The sequence below is a fragment of the Ornithorhynchus anatinus genome, chromosome X1, assembly GCF_004115215.2.
Source record: "Ornithorhynchus anatinus isolate Pmale09 chromosome X1, mOrnAna1.pri.v4, whole genome shotgun sequence".
NCBI classification, from domain to species: domain Eukaryota; kingdom Metazoa; phylum Chordata; class Mammalia; order Monotremata; family Ornithorhynchidae; genus Ornithorhynchus; species Ornithorhynchus anatinus.
In genome coordinates, this window is record NC_041749.1 from 87,149,955 (window position 1) to 87,167,321 (window position 17,367).

A 17,367-nucleotide genomic window follows, 5' to 3' on the forward strand; every position below is an offset into this window, starting at 1 on the left:
CTGCCAAGCAAGTGTAGCTGCAAGATAGCACCAGGAGAGGTCTCAGAATTGCTGCCCAAGAGATGAGAGAGCCCTAGTGTTGACCCTGGGGCCAGAGGCTGCTTCAGAAGGGCGTTTATCAGAATGGAACCTGCAGAGAAATAAGCCGGCCTTAGCAGATTCTGGCATGGGACCTACGCACGTGAACTGGAAAGAACCCATGGGAGAGGTGACAACTGAACTGAGGCCAGGCTGAAACCTCTGCTGCATTTTCTTGGTGCTTTTTCTACAAGCCTACGCTGAAACGCAACACTCTTGCATTCAAAACTAAATTTTTTCAAATTGTAAAAACTGTATCAATCCTTGCTTACAATCCGGCTGCAAGGAGAGCTGACCAAGGTTCTATCGAGGTCGGTCCCTTGTGTCTTGGGGAAGAAAAGAAAATTACAAACTAAAAACCTCTTCAGTAGGGGTTTGCTAGTCTTGCTTCGTGTGCTCATACTCCTGGTGGATTATCTGAATGGAGATGGCATAGGGCTGTCTAAAGGAGTTTCTAACAGCTGCACCTCCAAATTGTTTTGCTGGGGGGAGGGCTGGTTAGTACCTCGACTGGTTTGTCTCTGAAGCCAGCTGTGGGTAAAACTTTTCTGCTTCAACTCCTGCTTCACAAAGCCACTTCCACGTACTGGTGCCGTATTATCTGAAACAAGAGGGGATCCAGTCAGAAGCCGGGTGCGAAAACTGGAACACCCGATCAAACGTCATCGTTGCAAACGCCACAAGAGAAATACCAAAGCAAAGAATCCAGACAGCACATACAGCTTAAAAAATAGGCTATATTCAGCTAGAGAGTCACTACAGTTAGAGCCAATATAATGAAGGCAAGCTTTAAACCCTCCTGCTCCACAACTACAAAAAGACAAACTAAAATTAGAAAAGGAGAAGGAAATAGCTTCTTGTGGGCAGTGAACAAGTCTACCAACTCTGTTGCCTTGTACTCTCCCAAGCGCTTAGAGTGCTCTGCCTACAGTAAGTGCTCAATAAATACCACTGATTGATTGATTAAAAAATGAAGCTCAACATGTGATTCAGTCACATGAAGCTTCGTTGATTCATTCAAGAGCAGAAGATGAGGTTGTGTTCATTATGAAGCTTCACAGGAAAGCTTGAGGAACATCATGCAGAAGGCTCTCTTTAAAATATAAGATCCTCAGTTTCTGTACAAAAAGTGTCTTCTGTAGAGAAAAACCCACATAAGAGACTTTAACCTACACATCCCAAGAGAGCCAAGCTTTTACCTGATGCCCATTACAATTCCAGGTAACCTGTGGCTAATCACAAAATCTTCCCTGTTAATTGTTTATAATAATAATTATAATTGTGGTTTGTTAAGCACTTCTAAGAGCTGAGGTTGATACAAGGTAATCAGGTTGGACACAGTCCCAGTCCCACATGGAGTTCACAGTCTTAATCCCCATTTTACAGATGAGTTAACTGAGGCACAGAGAAGTGAAGTGACTTGCCCAAGGTCACAAAGCAGACAAGCAGCAGAGCCGGAATTAGAATCCATGACCTTCTGACTCCCAGGCTCATGCTCTGTTCACTAAGCCACGCTGCATAGATGTTTATTCTTTTCACATTGTACCTTTCCTAAAACATGCTGTCTCTGCTCACCTGTACATCTGTTTCTGTTTAATTATGCCTGCTATGTACACTTGTGCCAATAATACCTGCCTCTGGCAACTCTATTAACCAATTCTGTTAAATTGTACTCTCCCAAGTGCTTAGTACAGTGCTCTGCACACAGTAAGTGCTCGATACGATTGATTTGGACATAATCCCCAGAAGGATCTGGAACACCATCCATTCCACTTGTTTCTTTTGTTATCCAGCACAGTGCTATGAACATTACAGTTATTACTGCGAAGCAGGGTGGCCTAATGGATGAGCACGGGCCTGGGAGACTGAAGGACCTGGGTTCTGCCAGCTCTGCCACTTGTCTGCCGTGTGAGCTTGAGCAAGTCACTTCACTTCTCTTCAGTTACCTCATCTGTAAAATGGGGATTAAGACTCTGAGCCCCATGTGGAACAAACTATGTCTAACCTGGTTAGCTTGTATCTATCCCAGCACTTAATACGGCGCTTGGCACAAAGTTACCACTTAACAAATGCCATTGGCAAAAGTTATTGGAAGGTATACATCAGTCACCTACAGAGAAGTACTTGCCCAGAGTTGAGCGGAACAAGCAGCTAAATCCAAAGCACCTTTATTTAGTGCCCTTTGCCACCAGACCGGTTGGACTCTAAGCTCTGTCTTTTATCAATCAATCCAGCAATGCTTAGTGGAAAGAGCACGGGCTTGGGAGTCAGAGGTCATGGGTTCTAATCCCAGCTCTGCTGCTTGTCAGCTGTGTGACCTTGGGCAAGTCACTTCACTGTGCCTCAGTTACCTCATCTGTAAAATGGGGATGAAGTCTGTGAGCCCTACATGGGACAACCTAATTACCTTGTTTCTACCCCAGTGCTTAGAACAGTGCTTGACACATAGGGAGCGCTTAACAAATACCAACATTATTATTATTTACCGAGGGCTTACTCTGTGCAGAGCACTATACTGAGCACTTTCATATCGTTTTTGTGTTTCTATTTATTCACTTTTCCTTATGCTCATTCATTCAATCGTATTTATTGAGCGCTTACTGTGTGCAGAGCATTGTACTAAGCATCTGTCACCAAAGCCCTTGCCGCCTTACTTTTAGAATGTGAGCCCCTAGAGGTCAAGGAACTGTGTCTAATTTTCTCCCGAGGGTTTTTATCCCCCAACACTTAGTACGGTGCTTGGTACACAGCCGGTTGTTAATGAATACTATTACCATTACTATCATTACTACTAGTGAAGACCCTGAGACATGACTATGATTTTAAAGTCAAACCTTTAAAAGAAAAAAAAAGGGGGGAGTGGGGGAGAGTTCATAACAACACCCCCCTACGCGCACACATAGCTGTCAGGACAGGGTCTTTTCTTGGTATCTGCCTGCCAGTGAATCGGCCAGAGAGAACAATGAGAGACTGGGCTGAGTTCAGGCAGACTCTACATTACAGGAATCTTCAAGTGAAACTTTGCAGATGATAAAACGTGTTAGTACTTCAGTACTTAGAAGAGAGAGAGAGAAAAAAATAATGACAAATGTACCCCCTTCTGGGCTGTCACAAACCACAGCCCAGTCTGGTTAGCTGTCTGCCAACAAAGGCAGCATATTTCCCACGAGAGGTGCCAACTTTTCTTTTTTTTTGTTGGGGGAGCATGGGGGTGGGGAGAAGAGGAAAATGGGGGCAGGGATTTTAGGAAGGGATGAGGACTGGGAAGGGACAAGCTTCAAAGAGTTTTTAGGTCAGAGAGCCATTGTTTTCAATCTTTTCAGCACTGACTGGAAGCATCGTGAGAAGCAGCACGGCCTAGTGGATTGAGCATGGGCCTGGGAGTCAGAAGACCCAGGTTCTAATCGTACCTCTGCCACTTGTCTGCTTTGTGACCCTGGGCAAGTTCATTCATTCATTCATTCAATCGTATTTATTGAGCACTTCCTGTGTGCAAAGCACTATACTAGGGGCTTGGGGGAGTATACTACAACAACAGACACAGTCCCTGCCTATAACGAGCTAACAGTCTAGAGGGGGAAGACAGACGTTAATATACATAAATAAATTAGACATATGTATGTGCTGTGGGGATTGAGTGGGAGAATGAATGAAAGGAGCAAGTCAGGGCAAGGCAGAAGGGAGTGGGAGAAGAAGAGAGGAGGGTTTAGTCAGGGAAGGCTTCTTGGAGTCACCTAACTTCTCTGGGCCTCATCTGGAAAAGGGGAATTAAGACTATGCGTCCCATGAGGAACATGGACTGTGTCCAACTTGATCAGCTTGTATCTATCTCAGTGTTTAGTACAGTGCCTGGCACATAGTAAGTGCTTAAAAATACCATTTTTAAAATAAGAGAGAGGTCTTGTCAGAATCCCGTCGTTTGGGCACCTATGTTTACCACCCACTTTAACAATTCTTGCACTGGTACAAACCAGAAAACTCACCTCCTCCAAGAGGCCTTCCCAGACTGAGCTCCCCTTCTCCCTCTACTCCCTCTACCACCCCCCCTTCACCTCTCCGCAGCTTAACCCTCTTTTCTCCCCATTTCCCTCTGCTCCTCCCCCCTCCCTCCCCATCCCCTCAGCACTGTCCTCGTCTGTTCAACTGTATATATTTTCATTACCCTATTTATCTTGTTAATGAAATGTACATCGCCTTGATTCTATTTAGTTGCCATTGTTTTTACGAGATGTTCTTCCCCTTGACTCTATTTATTGCCATTGTTCTTGTCTGTCCTCCCCCGATTAGACTGTAAGGCCGTCAAACGGCAGGGACCGTCTCTATCTGTTGCCGACTTGTTCATTCCAAGCGCTTAGTACAGTGCTCTGCACATAGTAAGCGCTCAATAAATACTATTGAATGAATGAATGAATGAATGCACACCTTGGCTTAAAAAGCCACTTGAAGTCAGCCTTAACCAAGGGGGCAGATGAGGAAATACAAGCCTGAGTCTTCCAGACATAAAGGGTTAAAGGGAACTGGCAGAGAGAGCAGAAAAGCCATACCAGTGAAACTCTACTCCTGCTGGATTACTTCTCCAGAGAAACTAGCAATATTTCCTAAAAATTGCTGGACAGAGACAACACAAAGAGTGGCTTTGTGATAAAAGAACAAAGGAGATCGCATACCATTAGCATTTAGAGAATGGTCAGTGGGTGCCACCTTCCTATCCTTGCTCCTTGGAGCCGGAACACAGGGCTGGGCTGCAGGATGGGGCCGCTTTAGGGACAAACTTCTACTGAAGGATTCCTTTGTCGGAAAAACGATTTTTTCCGGCTTTGCCGAACCAGCTTCCTTCTTCATATCCCCGATGGGACCAGCTTCCTTCTTCATATCCCCGATGGGACTCTTCCTAGGATCAGACACACACAAGGAAATAAATGTGCAGACAGCCTGACGTTGGTGCTGAAGTCATTTCAAACTTGGAAATTACCAAAATCCCAGCTGGGAATGTACTTAGTGATAGAACCTTTTTTTCATGTATGAGTGTTTTCTGTCAAAACCACTGAAAGCTTTTTATTGAGGTTACGTGTCATAACCCCTTCTATCAAAAATGCAACACATTCCAGAATGTGTCAACCTCACTGCTTACTAGCTGTGAAAATAGTTGAAAATTTGCTTTTGCATTTTTCCAAAACAAAGGGATGATGTCCACAACTCTTTCCCCATGATCGACAGCACCCATAATGGAATAATCACTACTTGCATAGTCCAGAACTGGGCCACAGAATTCTCCACCACCCCATATGCTTCGCTTCCCCAGAGAAGGGATGGATATGACAGTAGGGACTATATGAAGAGGCAGAGACTGGTGGTATAGATAGAAAACATGGACAGTTCCCCTGAAAAGCCTAAATTCTAGAGAAGCAGGGTTCTGTGAGGTTGTGCGCTGCCACATCAAATAATCGGCCGTCAAGTGATGACGTAGACGGAACGGGATGATTTTCCTTGGGCGGCCGTTTGAGTCATGGCTGTGCTCCTCCTTCCTGGACTTCTCTTACTGGCTGGTGTTGGGTTATGAACAGGGCAAAGCGGAAAACTTGCTGAATTGTTTCCTCTCCCTCAGCCTTTGGACAACTGCTGTTTATCCCAGAAGAGGAGTTTTTTGGGCTGGACAGGCAGTACTTGGCCTGAATTTCTTCTGCTAGGAGAGCAGCGGTGTTCACCTTGAAGATGGAGGCGCTATCAGAGGCTAGGCTTTAAAGTCTCTGCTGGCTCTCCCTCATTCCCACTCTGGGTGTGGGGTAGAGGTCGATGCCTGCGATACTGATGGTAGCCAGGGTGATCCCTAGGGCACTGATAGCCCGGAGCTGGAAAGAATCTATCTTTCTAGTCCTTTCACCACCCTCTTGATGATGTCAATGACATTTGCCGGAACTCCCTCCTTTCCCAAATCCAACAGACCACAGGCCTCCCCACAGTCAAGGCCCTCCTGAAAGTTCACCTCCTCCAACACACCTTCCCCGACTGAGTCTCGGTCTCCCAAATCAGATAAACCCGGCAGCCATCTCTAGCACTTTGGTAGCCATCTCCTCGGCACTTATGGGGATACATTTATTCCACCGTAAAATCAATTCTTCCTTCTGAGGACTCTCTGTGAATACTGTCTCCCCCAGTAGGATGCTTAGTGGGCAGGGAATGGGTCACTCATTTGCTCTGTACTTCCTCAGAAATAGCGAGGACCAGGTCGGGGGCAACTGGGGTATTGCCACATTCATCAGGTGGGCCTTGGCCCGTTCGTGGAAGGAAAGCAAGGTCTATGATGAGCAGAGGGCCGCAGTGAGTGGAAAGAGGAAGAGAAGCAGCATGGCCTAGTGGATAGAGCCCAGGCCCGGGAGTCAGAAGGACCTGGAGTCTAATCCCAGCTCCGCCACTTGTCTGCTGGGTGACCTTGGGCAAATCACTTCTCTGGGACTCAGTTCCCTCATCTGTAAAATAGAGATTAAATCTGGGAGCCCCATGTGGGACATGGACTGGTTTCAACCTGGCCCCAGTGCTTAGTACAGTGCCCGGCAGATAGCAAGTGCTTAACATACCATAAAAGCAAAGAAAAAAAATACCACTAAAAAAAAAACAGAGAGAGAGAAGCGAGGTGAGACAATATAGGGAAGAAGCCAATGGGGGCTGGCCTCCTCTCTCTACCGGTTGGATTGGGGTTTGGGGAGGCTGAAAGCTGGATTTACTCCTCTCCCCATGGTGGTCTGGTGGAGAGAAGAAAGCTGGAAAGGGCTGGGCCAAAACCAGAGACCCTACCACAGGGCGGGACCGATTACTCCTCAGGACTTCCTCCTTAGACCCTAGTCAGCTCAGAGGCCTGGCCTGGCACTTTATAAATCAGGTTCCCCCATCAGATTAGAGAGGAATTAGGACCAAACCATAACCGAATTGACCTGGTTTGAGGGTTGGCTAGGAAAGAGAAAATTTCAAGCAGCCACCTTAATACCCAATCAGATCCTGCAAAAATGAAATTAGAACATTAGGAGAGTATTTATCGACCCTTTTTTTCCCCTTTTTTGTTTGAATACGTTTACTTCTCAGAAGCTGAGGTTATTCAGGGGTGGTTCCGATGGCAAGCAAGCACATCTAAAGTACAAATTCTAGTCAATAAGGATGCAGGAGAAATGTGGCTTCTTTTCAGCTTCCATCCTGTTTCCACCCAGCCCATTCTGGTTGTATTTGGTGCTCATGGTGCTTTTCAGAATCAAAGGGTCCCCCTTTATTCCAGGCTAAAGGTCTACTCTGGATGTGACTTCTAAATTAGGCTCCACACTAAACAGTGCAAAAATATGTTAATTATCATCCTGGAAAATTCAGTAGAGTACCTGACAAGTGAAGGGGCCTGAACAGCAGTCTTTTTCATATGTTCCTTGGCTTGAAGAGTTAGTTTTAATTCATTCATCTCAGCATCTTTAAAATGTAGTTCAGTCTGCAATGACAGTAACTGAAAAGCAAAAATACTCTGTTAACGAATTTACATTAGAGATGCATGCACGCACACACACACCTGCCGGATAAAGTACAACTACATTTTGATCTCCGTGCCTCACATTTTTGCTGTGATGGAACTAATGGGAACATCTATATTTTCTTCTCTTTCAGGAAATAGGTCTCCAGAATATTCAAATGTTTTAACACAATGTTACCCCGACATCATTAAAAAGGGACAAATTCCAGAATTTTGTCCTCTTTGGGATGGGGAGGACCGTTACACAGAGTCACTTGTGCACTCTGCAGTGTAGCTCCTGTCTGGGTTCCTGGTGTACATAACCCAGTCGGAAAACTTCAACTGCATTCTGGAGATTGGTTCAAGTGTCGGAGTGAGACTATATATCTGGACCTGATGCCAAACTCCCAAAATCTGAAACATGGTGAACATCAGGACCCCTCTCTAGACTGTGAGCTCGCTGTGGGCAGGGAATGTGTCTGTTATTTTGTAATCTCCCAAGCACTTAGTACAGTGTTTAGCACATGGTAAGCGCTCAACAAATGTGACTGAATGAATGAATGACTCTCTGGAGGCTACCTGATCTATTCAATCGGCACATGGGTATTTTGGCTGTCACTGGAATCCTCTTCCAAAGACCTTAACCCCATCTTTCACGGTGGCCTGCGACTTCTCACAGACCCAAAGTTACGGCACAAAGAGGAGCAGCAAATCAGAGAAACCAAGAAGAGTTGCAAGAGATTTAAGACTCAATTAAGCTTTCTCCGGGGGAGTGAAATTAGACCACTGTAATTCAGCCATCACCAAAATGTATGCTCTTCTGTCAAGTGTCAATGATAAACAGACCAGTAAGCCACCTGATATTTTTTAGCTCAACTAATGAAACCTCAAACCTCTGGATTGAGTAATGACTACCCTATGGCTCTTTTGACCACTACTGCAATAGTACAAAAGGCCAAAAGCAACGCCATTACTGGGTGAGACCAGGGCTCTGCTTAGAAGAATCTCGGGTTTTTGCCCTCCTTGACATCCTTAAGGAGCTGCAATGACACAGCAGAGATGCGAAACTTAATTGGTGAAATGTGGTTCATCGTATAATAGTAATAGTCACCTTCCTGGAGAATTCTTTCTCTTTGTCACTTAGGTACCGAGTAGTCTCCTTCTCATAAAGCAAATGTGCTCTTCTCTGTTCTTCTATCCTGGAATTGGAGTGTGTCAAGGATTCTCGTAAGATTTTAATTTCTCCGTTTTTGAGAAGAATTTCATCTTGCATTGCCTTCAGCTGTAAAACCCAAATTAATTTTGTGAGGAAAAAGGTTTGTTTGGGAAAGGTAGTCGTCGATATTAGAAAGTCAGTTTAAAAAAACCCTCAGTTTTTATACATTTCCAGTGACATTTTAATTACCTCCAACAAACTGTTCTCTTTACTAAATCGGATGACCTCTCACATTATCACCCTTCTCTTTAACCCATGGCAGTCTCCTGTGGATTAAGCCCAACGTTACATGCACGCTCTTATTTGAATTTGCAATAGGTGTAATGAAAAGTATAAAGATTTTACATTATGCATTATTGGTTTTTCCTTCAATTTTCACAAAATTATGTTTGTTTTTGTAGAGATACAGGGGTTGAAGGGAGAGAGTGGGGACCATAAAAGGGTAAAAATGAAACAGAGTCTCATTTGCCTGGGATGTTTAAGGGAGATCCTGCCTGGGACAGAGAGTTTAACTATATCACCTAAACTAAATCAGTTCCTAAAGGATATTGAGTCAAGACATTTTTATGTTTGTTTTCCATTTCTAATTCTTTTTGGTTTTCTCAGAAACTGCATTCTTATTAGAAACCTTTGAGGGCATACGTGCACCAAATATGTCTATTTTCTCTTCACCTGAGGTACCACAAAGAAGTAAAAATAGGACAGAGTCTCATTTGCCTGGGATGTTTAAGGGAGATCCTGCCTGGGAGAGGGAGATTAACCAAATGTCTACAATTTTTCATTATTAAATGTCCAAAATGTGCCAGATAGCCTACAAATCATGTTAAAGCCATGAACCCTATTTTTACAGAACTCACACACCAAGAAAGCAGGGGAAGGATACCCACGCACACGAGTGTCAACTACAGCCCCCACCTCAATTTTCCCATTAAACAGATTACAGGGCCCTCGATAGGTTAGTGGAAATAATGTCTAACAGACAGAGGGCCTCATGAAAGAAACCAAGTTGGGAGAGGCAAGTAAGGGGAACCCAAAAAATTGCCTTTCAAAGGAACACGGTATAAGGAGAAACAAGATAACAGGTAGAAGCCAGGGCAAAACGGTAGGGTACCTCAAAGGCAAAGATGTGTAGTTTAAATTGGATATGGGAGGCTCTAGCAAGTCAGTGATGAGAAGGGAGTGAAGTGATTTATAACAGTGAGTGAGGAGGAATATTTTGGCATTTGGAGAAAGGGGAGTGGGTGGGAAGACCGAAAGCAACAAGGCCCTAGAGAGAGTTATGGGTAAGGAATTTGCTGTTGGGATGGGAAGAGACCATTTTAGCAGTGATGAGGGAGGAAGTAACAGCTGTAGGATCTGATAAAGAGCTGAGGAGTTGAAGATGTCAGGGGAGAGTGACACCTCATGTGGAATTTAAGTGATCTTATTTTAAGGCCCTCTTGGTCTTCCAAGCCATGAGTATTTTCAACCTATTAAATCACACAACAGCAAATATAAACCAAAGCAAATAGCAGACCAAGAGAATTCTGTTACTCACCTTCAGTTTAAGCTCATCCTGCTGTTCGTGAAGTACCTTGAATCCAAAATTATCTTTAACCTCATTCTCTCCTTTTCCTGCTTAAAAGGTCAAAATAATACATCAAAGCTTCCAAAAATAAACAAACACTCTACCACAGATAGATGGTCTTGATGGGATATTTTGCATGTCTGTAATTTTGGTTGTGCACAAACTCACAGTTGGGCCCCAACTGAATGTGAAACTTGGGGTACTGCAAAACTGTCGAGTCCCAAATTTCCCATGATGAACTCCCAGTACCACAACGGGGCTGAAGAAGGGGATTTCCCATCTCCCAGCCCTGCACCGGCAATTGGTCAGGGGAAGGGATCGATCAAAAAAATTTCCTGAACCCCTACGATATGGGTAGAGCCCTGTTCTACGTGCTAGGGAAAGTACAACAGAATTAGTAGCATGGCGTAGTGGATAGAGTGTGGGCCTGGGAGTCAGAAGGTTGGGGGTTCTAATCCTGGATCCACCACTTGCCTGTTGGGTGACGCTGGGCAAGTCGCTTAACTTATCTGTGCCTCAGTTACCTCATCTGTAAAATGGGGATTGAGACTGAGAGCCTCACATGGGACAAGGACTGTGTCCAACCTGATTTGCTGGTATCCACCCCAGCGCTCAGTACAGTGCCTGGCACATAGTAAGCACTTAACAAATACCTTAATAATTAGTAGTAGTAATAAACATGACTCCTGCCCTCTTGGATCTTCTAACGGGGGAGAAAGACACTGAATAAATGACAGATAGGAGGAATAATAATAATAATGTTGGTATTTGTTAAGCGCTTACTATGTGCCAAGCACTGTTCTAAGCGCTGGGGTAGACACAGGGGAATCAGGTTGTCCCACGTGGGGCTCACAGTCTGCACCCCCATTTTACAGATGAGGTAACAGGCACCGAGAAGTTAAGTGACTTGCCCAAAGTCACACAGCTGACAAGTGACCGAGCCGGGATTCGAACCCATGACCTCTGACTCCAAAGCCCGTGCTCTTTCCACTGAGCCACTTTGAAGATCTGCATATAGGTGTTACGGGAGGGTGTGAGTCCCCAAGTGCTTAAGCTTGAAGGCAGTGTTAAAGTGGCAGGAGAGAAGAGAAAGGATGAGCTCTCCCTGTAGCAGCAGTCCGAAACTTAAAAGAAATTAGAGGGCGGCCTCAGCTAAATCAGTTCCTAAAGGAAACTGACCCAAGGGACATTTTTATTCTCTGCTTTACCTTTCGAATTCTTTTTGGTTTGCTCAGAAACCACATTTTTATGAGAAACCTTGGAGTACGGCAAACATGCTTATTATCTCTTCACATGGAGAGCACTAGGATGGTGGAGTGCGTAGGAAGGTGAGAGGGTCAAAGTGGTAAATGCAGGCAAGGCAAATCCAATTTTTATCAGTTGAAAAATCGTTATCATCATCATAACAACTGTGGTATTTGTTGAGCACCAATTATACTCATTCATTCAATAGTATTTATTGAGCACTCACTATGTGTAAGCACTTGGAATGGACGATTCGGCAACAGATAGAGGCAATCCCTGCCCAATAACGGGCTCACAGTCTATATGTCAAGCATTTTACTAAATGCTGGGATGGAGCCAAGAAAAACAGGTCAGGTACAACCCCTGGGGCTCACAGACTAAAGGGGAGGAAGAACACGTATTTCATCCTCATTTTACAGATGAGGAAACTGAGGTATTAGGGATGATTCTGAAAGCTGTTTGCAAAGCTATTTTCAATCCTCGGGGCTGTTCAGATATTGGAATGAGTCACCCATAAAGGTGGGAGAAAATCTCTTTCCCCTGTTGTTTCCGAGAACACCAAGGTACTCTCGTGTCTGGGAGGTTTTGGGGTGCAGCCCTGTCTGGAGGTGCGGAAAGGATCCTGGGGCCTTCCCCTTCTCCTCCGGCAAACTTACAAAACTATGGAAGCAATTCCTCTGTGTTGCTTCAGGGTACAGAACCTTAATGGTCGCGCCTGACACGGTGCTGGAAAACAAACACCAACCTACTCACTGTATCTCAATGTCATCCATTTCGCCCCTGGCCACGTCCCGCCTCTGGCTTGGAAGTCCCCCTTCCTATCCGACAGACCACCCCTTGCCCCACCTTCAAGGCCCTCCTAAAAATCCCATCTCCTTCAAAGAGGTCTACCCCGACTGAGCCCTCATGTCCCCAGTTCCCTCTCCCTTCTGCGTCACTCGGATTTGTATCTTTTATTCACTTTCATTCATTCAATCGTATTTATTGAGCGCTTACTCTGTGCAGAGGACTGTACTAAGCTCTTGGGAAGTACAATTCAGCAACAAATTCACCCCACTCTCAGCCCCACAACACTTATGTACATATCTGTAGACTGTAAGCTCGTTGTGGGCAGGTAACGTGTCTACCAACTCCGTTATACTGGACTCTCCCAAGCACTTAGGAAAGCGCTCTGCACACTGTAAGTACTTAATAAAGAGAACCACTCGATTGATAACTTGGCGATTCGAGCAAGATGTAGGAGGAAGCAAACTCTCTTGCACCTTGAGAAGGCAATTCCCGTATTGCTGTAACGTGGGAAACCCATATTTGTCTGATGCAAACATCAGATCACAACAACAATCATTATGGAATCCCAAACCTATGCCCTTAAGGGCCCTTAAGGGTCTTTAAACAGAGCTGGCAAGAAGCACTGCTAGCTAATGAGGCTCTGGTAATCTTTGAATGGGTTGGCAGTTCTTGAAGGGATTTCAAAGAATAATAATAATAATAATAATGATGGCATTTGTTAAGCACTTACTACGTGCCAAGCACTGTTCTAAGCACTGGATGACAATTAAAAATTGAAGGAACAGTGGAGGCTGGTGTTACTGTCATTGAGGAAGTCTCGCAAGGAAGATGGCTGTGAATGAGTAGGAATCAATCAATGGCATTTTTTGAGCACTTACTGTGTGCAGAGCACTCTAGTAAGCACTTGGGAAAGTGAGATCCAACAGAATTGGAAGACGCGTCCCCTGCCGCAACGAACTTACAGTCCAGAGAGTGTATGAATCCAGGAATGCGATGAAAAACAGTTGTTATAAGTTGTATTGGGTCACGGTCACGATAAGAAAGCAACAGGTACTGGTCAATAGATCAGAAATTCTGCTGCTTGATAAAACTTAGAAAAAAGAAAAAAACTTAGAAAAAAGAAATCGGTGCAACTTTTTGATAGTGATGCTATTCAGAAATCAGAAGGCCCTGGATTCTAATCCCAGCTCTGCCACTTGTCTGCTATGTGACCTTGGGCAAAGCACTTAACTTCTCTGTGCCTCAGTTACCTCATCTGTAAAATGGGGATTAAATCCTGCTTCCTCCTATTTACACTGTAAACTCTATGTGGGACATGGACTGTGTCCAACCTGATTAACCTGTATCTACCTCAGGGCTTAATACGATGCCTGTCACATAGTAAGTGCTTAACAAATACCATAAAAAAAAAAGGACACAAGGAGCAAATACCCCTGTGTGTTTGACAGAGGAATGGAAACAAAAAGCGGGGATTTTTGTGCAGGAAACGAAGAGTCGATTACTTCGGAGACAAGGTGGTCCTGCATACATTAAACATCTTGAGGAACTAAAGACTTGTTGGATTCTGACCTCAGCTCTTGTCTCCTTACTCTACCGAACCCTCCCAAGGGCTTAGTACAGTGCTCTGCCCAGGATAAGTGCTCAATAAATACTATCAATCGATGGAGGCATTTCTACTTAAAATATCATCGTAAGTGTTTTCACATCAGGGATCTCACTGTACCTTCACAACAACTTTTGGAGGTAGGGTGTGGCAGGTATTATCCATCCCTCTTTTTTCAGATGAGGATCCCAAAGCCCAGAGAGTTTAAGTGTCCTGCTTGAGGTCATACAGCAGGCCAGTGGCAGAGCTGAGACTAGAATCCATGGTCTTCTGACTCCCAGCTCCACGCTGTGCTCTTTCTACTACACTACAGAACCCTCACACTTTAGGCAGATAGAGTCAATTAAATCAACCAACCAATCAATCATATTTATTGAGCACCTACGGGGTGCAGAGCACTGTACTGAGTGCTATACCACAGAAGTAGACCTGCTCCCTACCTTCAAAACCTGCATAGTTTAGCGGAAGGGAGAGAGACAAAACAGTTTACAGCTAGAAGAGAAAGGAAAATGGATGTTTAGAAGAGTGAGCACTGAAACAGTACAATAAGTCCATCAGTACAGCAGGGCTGCAGGTGAGCGCGAGTGCTTAAATGCATAGCTGGCACAGAAGGGCTGAAGCAATAGCAAGGAGGATATGACTCTAGGGAGAAGAAAAATTAATCGGGGAAATCATTCTGGAGGAGATGAGACTTTAGAGAGGCTTTAGAGAGGGGGAGATTTGTGATCTAGTGGATGAGGAGAAAGCTCCCAGGCAGGAAAAAATACATGAGCGAAGATTCGAGGCAGGCGAGATGAGAACAGGGCACAGTGAGTACGGTAGCTTGAGGAGAATGAAGAGTGTAAACTGGGGTGTAGTGGAAGAGAGTGGATAGGTAAAAGGAAAGAGCTGATGGAGCCCTTGAAGCCAATGGTCAAGAATTTCTGCTTGATGCAGAGGACCGGGTAACCACTAGAGGGTCTGTGGAGCAGGGAGACGTGCAGAATGTTGCAGAAAAATGATCTCGAGAGCAGAGCGAAGTATGGCCCGGAGAGGGGAGGGACAGACTGGAGGCAGGGACACCGGTGAGGAGATTGATGCAGCTGTCAAGCTGGGAAATGACAAGTGCTTGGACCAGGGTGGGTAGTGGCCATCTGGATGGAGAAGGATGGATCTGGAAAATGTTGTGGAGGAAAGACTGACAGGTTACTGCAAAAGACGGAATGTGAAAGGTAAACCATGGGGAGGGGTCACGGATAATGCCAAGTGGAAAGAGCATAAGACCAGGAGTCAAGAGATCCAAGTTCTAGTCCTGCCTCTGCCACTTGCCTGCTTTTTTACCTTGGGCAGGATGCTGACTGTCGCTGTGCCTCAGTTTTCTCCTTCGTAAAATGGGAATTAAATACCCATTCGTTTGCTCTCCCTTTTAGATACAGGGATGAGGACGGTGCCTGATCTGATTTCTTAGATCGACTCCAGAGTTTAGCCCGGTGCTTGGTACGTAGTAAGTGCTTAATAAATACCGTCATCATTATCGGGGAGGACGGTGGTGTGGTCAACTGGGATGGGCAAGTTAGGGGGAGGAGAGTATCTGGGAAGGAAGATGAGGTGTACGGCCTTAGTTCAGTTCATTTATTCATTATGACGGATGTTGAAAACTGATCATGGAAGGAAACCGGCAAGAAGTGCAGGCGTAGGTGAGAAGGGAGCACCTGATCATCTCCTGCTGCTCTCTGCTCCACTTTTGTGACTATTTCAGAATGTGCATGACTGGAGTGGTGCACGGGGTATGACGTGTGTGAAGAGGGCCCCGTGAGAGGAGAGAGGGTTAAGTATTTGCTATCTCTGAGAGAGTTTCTGAGGGAAAAACCCAAAAAACACAATGGGGTTATCCATCGCCTGCCACAGACCCTGCACTCTCACTTAAAATCTGGCCTGAGCGCCCACCTGCGTCTAAACCGGGGTCTTGAATTTGGAAAATGTCAATCCAATTCACCGGCTAGTAATCTCCAAGTTTCTTCGATCCTAAGGATGGGCTCAAGATCAATGATGACGAATGCGCCAACTCTCAACAGGCATCGTTGCATCTCCTCCTTCATCGTTCAATTCAATCGTACTTATTGAGCGCTTACTGTGCGCAGAGCACTCCTTCGGGACAGACGACTGCTGTCTTCCACTTCAAAACCTTAAGACCGTGAGCCCGTTGTTGAGTAGGGGTTGTCTCCGTTGCCGAATTGTACTTTCCAAGCGCTTAACAGAGTGCTCTGCATACAGTGAGCGCTCAATAAATACGACTGTATGAAGAGTGAAGGCACATCTCCTCCAAGAGGCCTTCCCTGTCTAAGCCCTCTTCTCTTCTCCCACTCACTTCTGCACGACTTTTATTTGCTCCTTCATCCATCCTCCCTCCCATCCCACAGCAGGTGGATACATCTGTCATCTATTTATTGACTTATATTAACGTCTGTCTCCCCCTCTAGACCGGGAGCTCGTTGTGGGCAGGAACGTGTCTGCCTGGCGTTACACGGTACTCTCCCAAGCGGCTAGTACAGTGCCTCGCACGCAGTAAGCGCTCAATAAATACGATCGAACCAACGGCTGCATTCAGCATCCAGTGCATTCGCCAGTAATAATAATGTTGGTATTTGTTAAGCGCTTACTGTGTGCAGAGCACTGTTCTAAGCGCTGGGGGAGATCAGGTTGTCCCACGTGAGGCTCACAGTTAATTCCCATTTTCCAGATGAGGGAACTGAGGCTCAGAGAAGTGAAGCGACTTGCCCACAGTCCCACAGCTAAGTGGCGGAGCCGGGATTCGAACCCATAACCTCTGACTCCCAAGCCCGGGCTCTTTGCACTGAGCCGCGCTGCCTGTCTGATCATCGGAAAGGGACGGGCCGGCTCCCCCCTCATCAGCGAAATCTCTCCACACACCCCCTCCCCGTCAAGCTTTCGACACCGCACTTACCGAGCTGGTCCGGCCCTGCGCTGCCCATGGCAGCGGAGGCGTTTTTCGACCGGGGCGCCGGCTCGTTTGGGCCCTGGGCTAAAGCCTGGGAGGCGATCATGTCGATTTCCTCCAAGTCGGCCTCCGTAAAGTCTTCATTGAAGTCGAAGGGATCGTGTTTGGGCGGAGGGAAGCCCCCGCCGACGTCTTGAGTAGAGACGGGGGAAGAGGCGCTGACCGGGATGACCCACAGTGGGGGTTTGTATCTCTTCTTGGTCCCAAACGGAAACGCCATGGTGCCAGGCCGAGAAGAGGGGACGGAGGGCTGGTTGTGACTGGAAAGGCGGGTGGCCGACGACGCCGCTTTAGCTCTCGGCTCTCCCGCCTCCCTCCTTCCCTCCCCCCGCGCGCTCCGCCCCTCGAGGGCACCAGCCAATCCGGACGCTAGAAACGCATGACGAAA

General features: G+C 45.9%; 1 protein-coding gene across 2 annotated transcripts in view; it reads right to left on the minus strand.

The window, feature by feature from the left end:
- The window catches only part of LOC100078265 (ATR interacting protein), a 27,703-nt gene extending 10,409 nt beyond the window's left edge, over window positions 1-17,294 (minus strand). The window contains exons 1-7 of one of the 2 annotated variants that reach the window (XM_029050802.2): window positions 16,926-17,294; window positions 10,315-10,391; window positions 8,673-8,843; window positions 7,440-7,558; window positions 4,746-4,969; window positions 584-679; window positions 1-130 (exon numbers count right to left, since the gene is read on the minus strand). In XM_029050802.2, the coding sequence (XP_028906635.1) occupies window positions 1-130; window positions 584-679; window positions 4,746-4,969; window positions 7,440-7,558; window positions 8,673-8,843; window positions 10,315-10,391; window positions 16,926-17,199 (1,091 nt within the window). In that variant the 5' untranslated portion in view covers window positions 17,200-17,294. Of the gene's footprint in view, window positions 131-583; window positions 680-4,745; window positions 4,970-7,439; window positions 7,559-8,672; window positions 8,844-10,314; window positions 10,395-16,925 lie in introns of both variants that reach the window. The other variant, XM_029050801.2, reaches the window with a different exon arrangement.
- Between the last annotated feature and the right edge of the window lie 73 nt (window positions 17,295-17,367).